The sequence below is a fragment of the Triplophysa dalaica genome, chromosome 7 (genome assembly GCF_015846415.1).
Source record: "Triplophysa dalaica isolate WHDGS20190420 chromosome 7, ASM1584641v1, whole genome shotgun sequence".
Taxonomy (NCBI): domain Eukaryota; kingdom Metazoa; phylum Chordata; class Actinopteri; order Cypriniformes; family Nemacheilidae; genus Triplophysa; species Triplophysa dalaica.
In genome coordinates, this window is record NC_079548.1 from 1,377,869 (window position 1) to 1,390,736 (window position 12,868).

General features: G+C 36.5%; 1 protein-coding gene and 1 long non-coding RNA gene across 3 annotated transcripts in view; both read left to right on the top strand.

The window, feature by feature from the left end:
* Positions 1–5,371, top strand: part of mcoln1b (mucolipin TRP cation channel 1b) — a 9,672-nt gene extending 4,301 nt beyond the window's left edge. The window contains exons 7-13 of one of the 2 annotated variants that reach the window (XM_056752381.1): positions 248–347; positions 477–583; positions 969–1,118; positions 1,198–1,299; positions 1,938–2,060; positions 3,710–3,916; positions 3,999–5,371. In XM_056752381.1, coding sequence (XP_056608359.1) covers positions 248–347; positions 477–583; positions 969–1,118; positions 1,198–1,299; positions 1,938–2,060; positions 3,710–3,916; positions 3,999–4,133 — 924 coding nt within the window. In that variant the 3' untranslated portion in view covers positions 4,134–5,371. The remainder of the gene's footprint in view (positions 1–247; positions 348–476; positions 584–968; positions 1,119–1,197; positions 1,300–1,937; positions 2,061–3,709; positions 3,917–3,998) is intronic. The other variant, XM_056752382.1, reaches the window with a different exon arrangement.
* Positions 5,372–6,600: 1,229 nt separating this feature from the next.
* On the top strand, positions 6,601–9,564 carry LOC130426015 (uncharacterized). Its single transcript, XR_008907135.1, has 3 exons — positions 6,601–8,464; positions 8,566–8,621; positions 9,386–9,564. It is a non-coding gene; the product is annotated as an uncharacterized LOC130426015 (long non-coding RNA).
* Positions 9,565–12,868: the final 3,304 nt, after the last annotated feature.

Genomic DNA, 12,868 nt, shown 5'->3' on the forward strand with positions numbered 1-12,868 from the left:
AATATTTCAAATTCACATTTCATATCCATTTTTTTTCATGTGGCAAGTAGCCGTGTAATAAGCGGGATAATGTACAACCAGCCGGCTGTTATCACTAAATAAAACCCTTCAGTGTGATACAAAACCCTCCTCTTCATGTCCTTATCACACTGTCGTGGTTTATTTCTGCCATAACAGCCGACTGCCTGTACATTATCCCTTACATAACAGATTTTTAAAGTACATAATGTTTTGTGTGTTTGTTCAGATTCTGTTAGATAATAAGGCTCACAGTGGAAAAATGAAGCTCAGTTTGCTGAATGAAGCGACAATTAAAGAGTGCCGAGACCCCAATGTGTCCGGACATGGTGAGACCACCTGAAACACTCAAAAATTGACATTTCCTCTTCAGTAATTCTCCTCATTACTCGCTCACCTGTCTCACTTACCAGTGTCTCTCTGTCCTGTCTGTCTGTCCCTCACCCGTCTCTCTGCAGCAGACAGCTATGCTCGGGTGGGGTTTGATCTGCTGGTAGCGGTGGTCTGTGGTCTGTCTCTGGTGTTGTGTGGACGCTCCATCCTCCGAGGAATCCTCCTGCAAAATGTAAGATGTTAAAGGGACAGCACACCCAATAAAGGGACTCATCCGATCCAAGACTGTTGTTTAAAACCTGTATTTGTTCCTCAGCTAAAAAAGTTAATTGTGAAGAATCTATACACAGCTCCTTTACAAAGTTTCCACATCTGCTGAGCTACAACAAAACACCACAAAAATCTTTTGAACCCAATATTTGAGACAATATAAATTTTATTCTTAAACATTTACATATACAAAGATGTCACTTGTAATTCTTTGGGTGTACAAAATCTCTAGTTAGATGTAAATTCGTATCTGGTTCCGGAAAGAAAACCAGGAGGAATATCCAGATGGTAGAAGAACAGAAACAGGCTCTATTAAAGCATGTGATGTTGTGTGTGTTTGTGTGCAGGAGTTTGTGAGATATTTCAGACGGTCTCTGGGACGGTCGGTGTGTTGGGGTGACCGTATGGAGTTTATTAATGGATGGTATCTGGTCCTGATCATCAGTGATGTGCTCACCATCATCGCTTCCTTCATTAAAATCGCCATTGAAACCAAGGTCCCACAACTCTCTTTAAACACTTCAGCCGAATTTAAGAAACGTCGAGAGCTGATCTTTGGTTCTTTGTGTTCTTTAGAATCTGTCGTCCTATGATGTTTGCAGTATATTAATGGGAACCTCTACGCTGATGGTGTGGGTGGGTGTGATACGATACTTCAGCTTCTTTCAGAAATATAACGTAAGTGAAACACATATTCACATGTACATTTATTCGTTGACCAGACGCTTTATACCAAATACTATAAGACATACTAGTTGATGAAAATGTATTTGCAGTGTGTACAGAAAGTATTCAGAGCCCCTTAAGTGATCCACTCTTCGTTATATTGCAGCCATTTGCTAAAATCATTTAAATTCATTTTTTCCCTCATTAATGTACACACAGCACCCCATATTGACAGAAAAACACAGAATTGTTGACATTTTTGCAGAATTATTAAAAAAGAAAAACTAAAATATCACATGGTCCTAGAAAGAGTTTTGTAACATTGGTGATTTAAGGAGGATACCATTGTGTAAACGAGTAGAGCATTTGCTTTGGAGGAAAACACATTCATTTCTAATCTTAGTTGTTTGATCTGAAGGCATTACATTGGTAAAATGCAGCAGCTGTTACATTTAAAATTTACTCAAGTAAATGTTAAATGTAGTAATGAAAAAGATTATTAATCATTTTGACTTAGGAATGAGTTTATCAACTTACAAGTTGTTTTGAGTCATCTTAACTGTTCAGGGTTTACAGTGCATCTTCTCATTTGTGTGGAGTGAACATCTGATCTCAAACTGATCTCAGTCCATGCTCAATCCTGTTCTCAGATTCTCATTGTGACTCTACGAGCTGCGTTTCCAAACGTGATCAGATTCTGCTGCTGTGCGGCAGCTATCTACATGGGCTACTGCTTCTGTGGCTGGATCGTCCTGGGACCTTACCATGCTAAAGTATGTCCTGAGTTACCCCGGTTAAGTACCCTACGACATATGCAAATTACTAAGGGAAAGTATGTGGGTAGTTGACAGAATGAATTGGAAATGTGTGACGGCAAAAAACAAATGAAGATAAATCTCTCTTATGCTATTTTATATTCTAAATATAAATATTAATCATACAAAAGTGTAATAATAACTGACTGTTTTCTTAATTTGTCCAGTCACACCATAGGACATATGTACCATATATTCGTCAACTACCTATGTACAGTGTATTACCACCATAAAATACAATTTGTAAATTGCAACAGTAAAGTATGTCATGACTGTGTGAATTACTATGGTGAAGTATGTAATGTGAATCACCACAATTAAACTTGGTGGGAATTAGCACTTTAAAGTGTAATGGGATGTGTGAATGTAGTAGTGTAGTTTGTCATGTTAATAACCACCCTAAAAAATGAAATGAAATGAAATTACAATTCATGTGTGAATTACTGTGGTATAGTGCGTCATTTGACAATTTTCAAGGTAAAGTATGTCATTGTGTGAGTTACCTCTTTATTTGACCTTTCCACTTCATCATGTGTTTTTATTCTTTGTGTATCTAATTAAACGTAGTCAAAGACATTCTTCCTCACAATGTGGAGGATTAAATGAATATATATAATTTTTTTCTTGTAAAGATTTCAAGGTTTCAATTATTCAATAAATTTTCTTTTTAAATTTGTCTTTCTAACACAGTAGGCAATAACATCTTGAAATGTGATTTAATTTCACAGCAGTAAAGAAAGAAAATAAACCGAGTAATAATGTGGTGTAATACAGTAAAGCAAAATTACCTTTAAATTTCAAATGACGGTCGTTCGCAATTCTTTGCTGAGGAGAGACGGCGCGTGCAGCTAGAAAAGAGCGCGCACGTATCAGACACGCGCACCAAAGTACGCGGATTTATGATTGTTGTGTTTTCATTTAACTTAAGCCAAGATTAACATTTTTAAATGTTAAAAGTTGAATTTGCAACACTTATCTGAACATTATAACCAAATAAATGTTGTTTTATTAAGGGAATTAATTTCTAGATTTATTAAAATGTTGTTCTGTGCAGGTCAGTCAGTGATGTCTACCAATTCTGTAAAGTAGTTTATGATTATACAATTAAATTAAACCAACATTAAAACAATTGTGTACAATTTTAAATGGATAGTTTGGTTCTTAATTCTGATTAGAAGAAAATGAACCTTGGCTTTTTTTCATATTGATTTTTATCAGTGAAACAAAAGGTTTTTATACTCAAGCAGTGTTTAATCTATGATCATTGTAGGAAAATTTGAGGTCATCGTGGTTTAACCATAGTACACTTTTTTGTTCATTTTCAAATGGCATACAGCATCTTGTATAAATTGTTATTAATGTATCTCACAAAACCCATAAATATCCACCAGACCAAGATATGATATGTACAAACAATTTTTAGGTTGCAAATATACGAGGTACATCATGCGACATCATAATAATATACTTCATGTTTAAATTATGCTGTAAAATCCAATACCATATGAGCCATATAATTCATATGTTCTGACCATCAAAATGTTTACTGTCCAAGTCTTTTGATCTCTCTCTCTCTCTTTCTCTCTGTGTGTCTCTCTCTATCTCAGTTCCGCTCTCTTTCTACAGTGTCAGCATGTTTGTTTTCTCTGATAAACGGTGACGATATGTTTGCAACGTTCTCTGTGGTGGAGCAAAGTGGGACGCTGGTGTGGGTCTTCAGTCAGGTTTATCTCTACACCTTCATCTCTCTCTTCATCTACATGGTTCTGTCGCTCTTCATCGCTGTCATCACTGGAGCCTACGATACCATCACAGTGAGTTCACAGTTCATACACTACGACACAAATTCATTGAGAATATCCACTGATAAAATACGTTGTGTGTGTGTGTGTTCAGCAACAAACCCAAGACACACCTCAGGTGTCTGAAGTGCACAGATTCATCGCTGAATGTACAGACACGCCAAACTCTGGAAACTTTCGCTGCCCGGAGACGTCAACAACATGTTCACTCTTCTGCTGCTTCAACTAGTGTGTGTGTGTCTGAAATGTGTCGTTCTGTATTTCATAGTTTGTTTCTTTAAAGGGAAGAGCTGATTTATCTTATATTTCTTCAGCTGACATGACAGAGCGCTCAGCATTCAGAGCTTTTTATAGGTAAACCAACTCATGTTTGCACTAGATCCGCTGAGCTCATCTGCTCCCTCTACAGGCTGGACAAGACAAGATTTAAAAAAAAAACAGACATCACACACTTGCAGACTTTTTGAACATTTCTATGGAAAACAATCAAAACACTGTAAATCTGAGCAAAAGTCTTGTAGTGTGTTCCGGCCTGAGATTGATCACTTTATTTTTGTTGTTGTGTGTTTAACTTTAAGCCATTTGTTTTAGCCCTAGGCTGCTGATCTCGCACGCAAGATATTTCCGTTTTATTGGCAGAGGAGTGTCAGATGATAAACGACAGGAGAGAGATGATAAATGCCACGTTCAAACTAGAAACGCACAATATGTAGGGTCAGTTTTCTTTTGTTTTACAGTCTGTTCTTTGTTGGATCTCTCTCTGTGCTGCTGTGTGTGTTAAAGGCATCACAGCCTGCAGGTTGTTTTTTACATTAATATTAATGGGAGGGGGGTGCGTTTTCTCCATTAAAGCTTCACACACACTGCTTTTTTAGAGACTTTCGAGCATCTCTGTGCGTTTTCTCTCAACATTGACACTCTGTTCGTAAGAGAATTCCTGGCGACAGATCCGAGCAATCTTTGTGTTATTTCTCCGAACACAAGACTGATTTAGTCTCTTCTTAAATTTCATAAAGATGGTGTTTGGATGCATTGCTTACACAGAAGGGACCAGACCGCAGATGAACAAATGAAAGAAGCATAAGCTCAGTGTCATAATAATATTACGATTATTATTGTTTCATTAAAGGTGATGATCAGGGATTGTGGCATATTTATAATATTAGACTTTTGTTATTCTGATAAGACATGCATTCAAGTGTGCACTAAAACAAGCAGAATCTTATTAGATGATCTGATCTTGTGATGAAGAATTTGACTTTTACTTTGATGTATTTGCCTACCCAGAATGTATCTGTAGTGTAGTTTCATGATTATGGTGAGATAGTTTCATTTATTGACGTTTGTGGTAAATTACAATTACATCTACATCATGGTTTAAACTATTTGAGATGTCTTAACATGGTTTAGATGTTCTGTCTGTATAGACGGTTTCGTATTAACAACATAAACAAATGTTACAGCGTATGCACACTTTTGTGACCCCAACTTTACTTCCTGTACAGATTCACAAACAATCGAGTGCCTGTAGGTTATTTTTTGATAACAAGCGAAAGAAACGGAGAAGAATCGATACTTGACGAAAATTGTCCGTTCAATATTCTGATTTAGACTGCGATACCAAGCTCAACCGCTAGAAATCAGTGTACCATGCGGTTTCTTTAAATGTGACCGAACTACAGGACCCATTCAACAAATTGTTTATGTAATAAAATGAACATACAACAAAATTCAACAAATCATTTATTTAATATAATTATTTTAAAGTAAAATAATAATACTAATTAATATGAACATAAATAAAATAAAATATAAATAGTTATTAGACACTAGCCAAACACAGACCGGAAGTTAACTTGGGCTCAGGCACGTTCGCATCCGATGAAAGACTGATCAAGTCATTCACTCTCTTATGATTAAAAGTCTCAGTTCTTAATGGTATACAAAGGGATTTTTTTAAGTTATTTATTTCAAGTGACTGTTGTTTAAATATGAATATGGTTGATTATTCAGATTGGTAAGATCTTCATAAATAAAGACTTCCAATCTTCTTAAATTCACAAATATAATCTATCTGTGAATGCTTACACACGATTTGTCTTTTTCTGTTGTTGTCCGTGGTCACAAAAATGAAGAGAGGATATTTGGAGTAATGACCATTGGTGCTGACTGACAAATAATGGAAATGTTATACACTTCATATATTATATTTTGGTGACCCTGATGTCCAAAAGTGATACACACATATTTTAAACAATGGCAATGTTTAGTGAATTGTCTTTTTCTGGCCGTCATTTTGTTTCCTCTGTGAAACACAAAAGGAGATGAGATGTTTAGCACTTTGAAATGCTCAAGTGTGAATGAGATTTAAGATCCGAGGGCGGAGAAGATTATCTGTAAGTATGACTTTGTAATGGATGTCAACCTTTCTGAAAGCCACCTACAATAACATGTTTTAGTCCAGTGGTTCTTAAACTAGGGGCATCAGGATGGATCCGGGGGGCACAGATTTTGTGGCATTTTATGAAATATAGAGATTTATCATAGATTTTATGCAATCAAACATCAGAAAAATAAGACCACCAACTAAAAGAATTGATTTTCCAGCATTGTATATTTAGTTTATTTACAATTCTAAGTTTAAGATTATAAGGCTTTATTTGGGAGGGGGCGCAAAGCGATGCACTCAAAGAGGCATTACAACGAAAACGATTGAGAACCACTGCTTTAGACAACAACGTAACCAAACACTGAGAAAAACAGCATATTGATCTAGAAATAGATGTGAGATGTTTTATCTCATATCGTCTGGTTCATGAACACTTGTCTATTGTGTGAACATTCAGGGTGTGGCATTGCAACAGATCTTCCAGCAGATGGTGCAGCGACTCTCACGAGCTCATAGCCTGCAGGGGTTCATTCACCCACTGTCTGTAGAAAGAGAAGAAAACAGACACAATAACATGACATTGATAAATGTAAGCTGGCAAACCGCTCGGATGCTTTTCTGCTTCGGTTGGAAAGCGTCTGGCAAGAACGCAAATCTACATTTCAATAAAAAGCCAGATCGTGGTGTGTTTCCAGACATGCACGTCGCTACACATTTATGAGTGAAAATGTCACGGTGCATGATGGGAGAACAGATGTTAAAGCGGTTGGTGTGTCGTCTCTATGTGATGGATTTGATGTGACACCAGATCTCTTAATACCTCTATGCATTATTCAGTGCAGAATGGAGTCGTAGCACACAGGAAGTGAACATCAGACGCAGGAAGAGAGGGAAGAGCCGAGTGTCCCGTGAGAACGAAAAAGCGAGCGAGAGAGCTCTCATTCTGCATGTCCTGCATTAACTGCGGCCTTGTTAGTCTGTCAGTCTGTCACCTGTTGCTTGAATTATTTAATGCACCTGACGTTTTGCTGTGTTCAGGTACTGGATACTGAGCAGAGATGCTGAAGGCTTTTAAGAGCACTGCATTTGCTGAAAGACCTTGAGAAACTTCAAAGATTTTTTCTGTAGACTTTCCGGTAGCACTTTACATAAGTTGCTTGTTAACAGCAGTTAATGCCTTAACAAACATAAAACTCACGATGAACAAAAGAATTTCCCAGCATTTTTAACCCTTGTTTATGTTAGTTCATGGTGTACTCATGTTAAAAGGGACAATGTTTGATTTTAGTAAATATTGAAAATAACATGAACTAAGATCAATGAATGCTTTAGAAGTATTGTTCACTGTTTGTTCAAGTTGCAGCTTATTGTAAAGTGTTACCGACTTTCCTTTTCACATGAGCACAGGTTATGCTGGTCCTGCCATTTGATGTCTTTTGTCATTCTTGAACATCATTCTTTTTGTGGGCTGTAAGAACTTGTTTATTGTGCAGGATTCCTTACTTTGTATTCTTCTTAAAACAAGAAATGTTTGTCTTTGTAATCTTTTTCAAAAGCCCTTACATTTCACATGACTTCATTTTTTAGGCCACATGGACTTTTGTTTAAAGGGGTCATATGCCGTGAATACGTGTTTTTCTGTGTTATATCTTTGGTGTGTTATCAGTTGACCATGCATGTATAAGACACGTAAAATTGCAAAAGTTAAAGTGTGGGAACAAAAGATACATTCTATCTTAATGCGAATGCTCACCCAGACCTGCCTGAAACACCTCTTGTAACCACACGTCCACAAATCTACGTCCATTTGTGGTATGATTTGAATAAGACCGCCCAAATGTATACGCAAGTAAGATGGTGTACCTTTCAGAACAATTGCTTTGGAACCTGATGTTCCAAATATGGTCAGAGGCGTCACATTTCTGTCACAAGCTTGCAGTTTTCGTCCAATCACTACACACTGGTTAATTGCCCAATCGTAGCACACCTCACTTTTCAGAGAAATGAGCTTTGTTAAAAATCTGTGCGTTTCAGAGAGGCGGAGCAAAGAGGAGATACAAACATGCACGGTGTGTGGAAAATACAGCGTTTATGAACCTTAAATCGTGTTTACACTATTCGTCTCAGCCGTGTCATGTCACCCCTTTAATGATCGATACATGGAAATTCAGGTATTGCTTTATTCTGAAATGTAATTCACACTTTTCACAATCCAAACACATTCTGCTCCAACCAACTCTCATCCTACTGCTTTTTTTGTTTGAATGTTTAGGAAATCATGTTGATACAATATGAGACAGGAACACGAGCATGTGGTGAATTCTTGAAGTGAGTAAAATCGTTCGTCCTTTACTCACTCTCATGTTAAACCAGAGTTTCTTAAGCACACAAAAATAATAATTGGAAGAACATAGACAACCAAAAAACACTGAACCCCATTGACTTCCATTGTGTGAACACTAAACCAATGAGACATTTTTCAAAATATTTTCTTCTGTGTTCGTTGAAGAAAGAGTGACACATGGTTGAATAAATGATGACAGAATTGTGATTTCGGTAACACTTTCCTTGAAGCATGTATGTATAATGCATTATAGAGTTGTTATTAAAAGGTAAAATGCATTATAATTCTTCATAATGTGTGTTGTAAAGCATATGTAGTTGTAAAGAATTATAACCAATTTAAAATGTGTGTAACAATGAATGGCTAAGTGTTGTAATGCATTAACTGTAATAACAATTATTTATAAGACATTACAATGCATTAAAAGGTGCATTGTAATGCTTTAAAATACTTTTATAATGCATTGTACATACATGATTCAAGTAAAGCGTTTCCGTAATTTCTTGTAAAAATAGAAGAAAAAAACTTTTTATGGTTTGCTCGTCATTTTTACAGTATCTAAAAATCAAAGTGCTCAGAGAATATTAAACACATACAGAACACAACATCACATAAGATGTGTTTTAATGAGTTGTTTCTGGAGATGAGGCAGCGGTTGCAGGCGTGCGGCGTGTTGAAGCGTGTGTTTCATCAGCCTTTATAAGCAGAATGTTAATCAGGTGCAGTGCTGGCATGTTTCTGTCTCCAGGGTAACCACGTTGGCACTCACATGTGCAAACCCGCATGCCGCATCAGTGCTCACAGCTTGCAGCTGACGCAGGATTTACATGCTGTACCGTCTCCACCCGTGCAGAAGAGAAGAGGAGTTTGACCGCTCTGAGCTGAGTGAGTCTCCACACACACACACACTGGTTTCCAATGATTTATGGGGACATTCCATCGATTTCAATTGATTTTATATCAGGCTTCTGATATATTCTATCCCCTAATCCCACCCGACACCTAAACCTTGTAATCACACAAATCTTTCTGAATTTTGTTATTTTCTAAAAATATAACTCTGCATGATTAATAAGCTGTTTTCCCTCAAGAGGACCTACAAAATGTCCCCACAAGGTCAAAATCTACTGATATTACTATCTTGGTGGGGCCATTATGTCAGTATACCAGAACACTCGCACTTGTGTTTGGGTTTAATGTCTTCCATTGGTGTTTTCACTTCTGTTGATGGCTGGTAATCTTAGGTTGTTGGGCCCGGTGTGGCCTTCGTGTGTGTTGTTCCTGGTGTTTGGTGGAAATTGTGTGTTTTGCTTCCAGATTTAACTCTTTCCTTCATTTAGTCAATAGCCAAAAATGATTAAGTGAAGTGTTTTATGCTTTGAACTGAATCAGCAAAATCCAGGACGATTTACGATATAACCAAACTATTTTCAAACCAAAATGTATGAGATTGATAAAAAAACGAATTAAGATAGTAGTACAGGTCATTTAACCCTTGCACGGTGTTAGTTCTCTGGGACCTGTCTTTAATCTTTGCTAAAAATGGTTCATGATTCAATATTCATTGTTTTTTTTCAAACTCATATGGATTTTCTCTTTTTTGTGGTTTTTACAAATGAGATTTTACAGACATAACTGACAACGAAACATATGCTTTCTGTGTTGCTTGTAATAGACATGTATTTTTACACTCATTTTTATATATTTGTAGATGAATGTCTAAATGCCTTTTTATGTGGTAAAGAGTAATACTGAGGTAAAGCATCCCATGATGCACTGCAAGAGTTGTAATCGAATTATAAATACTAGTGCAATATAAAACTGTTGTTAGTAACTGATGAGTGTAAGATCAATATAGGTTCAAGTTTATTTCAAAATATCAAGATATATACAAATATATCAGTGGTTTGAGAAGGCGGGAGGATTATCTTACATGATTTACATGATGGATGTGAGCTCATCTGCAGCGGGTTTGGGGTTGTTTTTTTACCGTGGGGCGTTTTTATTTTCTGTACTTTGATTATTAAATGTGAATCGATGTTGCATTAGTTTTACATGTTTTCTCAGGTTGCAGTCAATTGTGGTGAAAGGTTGTTAATGATAAATCAGTGGATGTCATAACTTCTAGACTTTGGTTCTGTATGTTTTGTTTTGTTTGGGTGAGTGTTTGTTCCTGTCAGTTTGACATCATGTTTCTAGCTCAGGCGTGTGTGTTTCAGTGCGGATGTGTGTGTTTGTTTGCAGACTGCCAGTGTTCTTGAGTTGAGTGTTGCCCGCAGCTGCCGGGCTGATCGATGTCATTGGACAAAACACAATCAGATAAATAGCAAAGGAAGCGAGTGACGGCTTAAATGCCCCGCCCCTTCCTGCCGATTCGGCGCCGCCCCTTACCACAAGGGTCAGGATATTTCCTCCCTTTGTGTGTTCTCCTCAACTGGGCCAAAATGTCCATCAGCGCACACTCTCTCACGTTAGAATGTTCTGTGTGTCTGACTCTCTGAAATGTCAGCCTTTATTTTGCCCGGGTGCTGTTGCTAAGGATGAGGTCACCGCGTGACTCTAATGCGAGGGCAAGAGGAATGGTCAATGATGTCATGGCTGAACTGGAGAAGTTCTGTTAATGCCAAAGAAAATCAGACTTGGGGTTGTTGCACTTGTTTGTGGTTTTTGTTGAAGATGAGATTGAAGAATTCTGGGATTTGTCTGTTTAGTTTTAAATTAGACGTCCACATATGGCTGCATTCAGATGATGATGATGCTGAAAGTACCCAAATATGAGAATGAAGTGATTATTTATTTATTCTCCCTCATGCCGTTATTGTTTCTGTGGAACTCCCTGCAAGAATATTTGTAAGAGTTTGATGGATGTCACTGTCACTATGAGCTGCTGTTGTTGTGTGGAGAAGAGCTGTGAAAAATTCTCCTTCTGTCTTCCTCAGATATGAACAACAGCATGTGCACGAAAAAAATACTATGTGCCTTAGTAGATTTTATGAAAAGAAATGATTAAAATATACTTAATAGAATTATGTTCCTGTTTTAACCGAGTTAAAATGACAAAGTCTTGGGAATCAAACCTCTAATTTAGGTTGTTAAGATTTTAAATATTTTGTGTGATTTTCCAACTCAGTTTTATTATGTTAAACCCATCGGTCAAATTAAGTTCACTTATTTATTTCATGTTGAGACTACATAAATATTTTTTGTAGATATAACTACCTTGGCAGTTGATCTATCGTTCCCAGCATGCTGTGCATCTTACTACAAAATGAGAATCATTTTCAAGATTAACTTTCATTTTAAGTGTTTCCAGTAAAAAGAAAAACTTGTTTGTGTTTATTGTTGATTTATCTTTGAGATTTAGGAGAGTTTGGTATTATTTTAAGTTTGGGTTTTTTAACTTGTTACTGTTTTTCAGAAGAGAGGTGCTTGTGACTATAGGTTGAGGGAGGCACGGTATTAGTCATGAAGTGTTATTGGCAGTAACTGAGCTAATGACCACCAGTCTCATTTGACCATCTGTGTTGTAAAAGATTGTTTTATATTTCAATATGAAAGTAAGTGATGCTAAAGTTTGAGTTAGACATGATTTTGTTTGGTGTTTTTTTGTTTACTGTAAGTAACATTTACTTAATATTTTAAAAAAAACGAAATGTATTTGATAAGGAAAATTTACTTTAGTGATGTAAGTAAGTTGTACTTGATTTATAGCAGCAAATTTTACTTAAAAAGAATTAAAAAAGAACCAGGCTTTCTAAAGTAAATGCTTCAAGTAATTTTTTTAGTGTGCATTTGAAATGACATGAAATAGTATAACAAGACCTTCATTTTTGGGTAAAATGTGAAAGAGAAATAACTTGTAAATCAACAAATGGATATCTTTTCCAGTTAGAAAAAGTAATTTTTCAAGTAAATTTAAAAAATGTTAAACATTTAAATGAGCCAAATAACTTGTTAAAGTGTTGCGTTCTGTCTTCTCAAACTAAATGATGTGTTATATTGTCCATTGGGATACACTATAAAGGCTTCAGAAGAGTATCATGGTTGACAGCATGATTGTCAAGTCTTGCTCAGGGTTGAGAAACTATAAGACACTTTTCCAGAAAATGCATGTAGAGGTTAAAACACAGCCAAGACTTGTTCACTTCTTAATATGTTTTCTGCATTGCTTACACACTGCTTAACACACTGACATGAAGAAAGTGTAAGTACAGAAATCATACATGTTTTG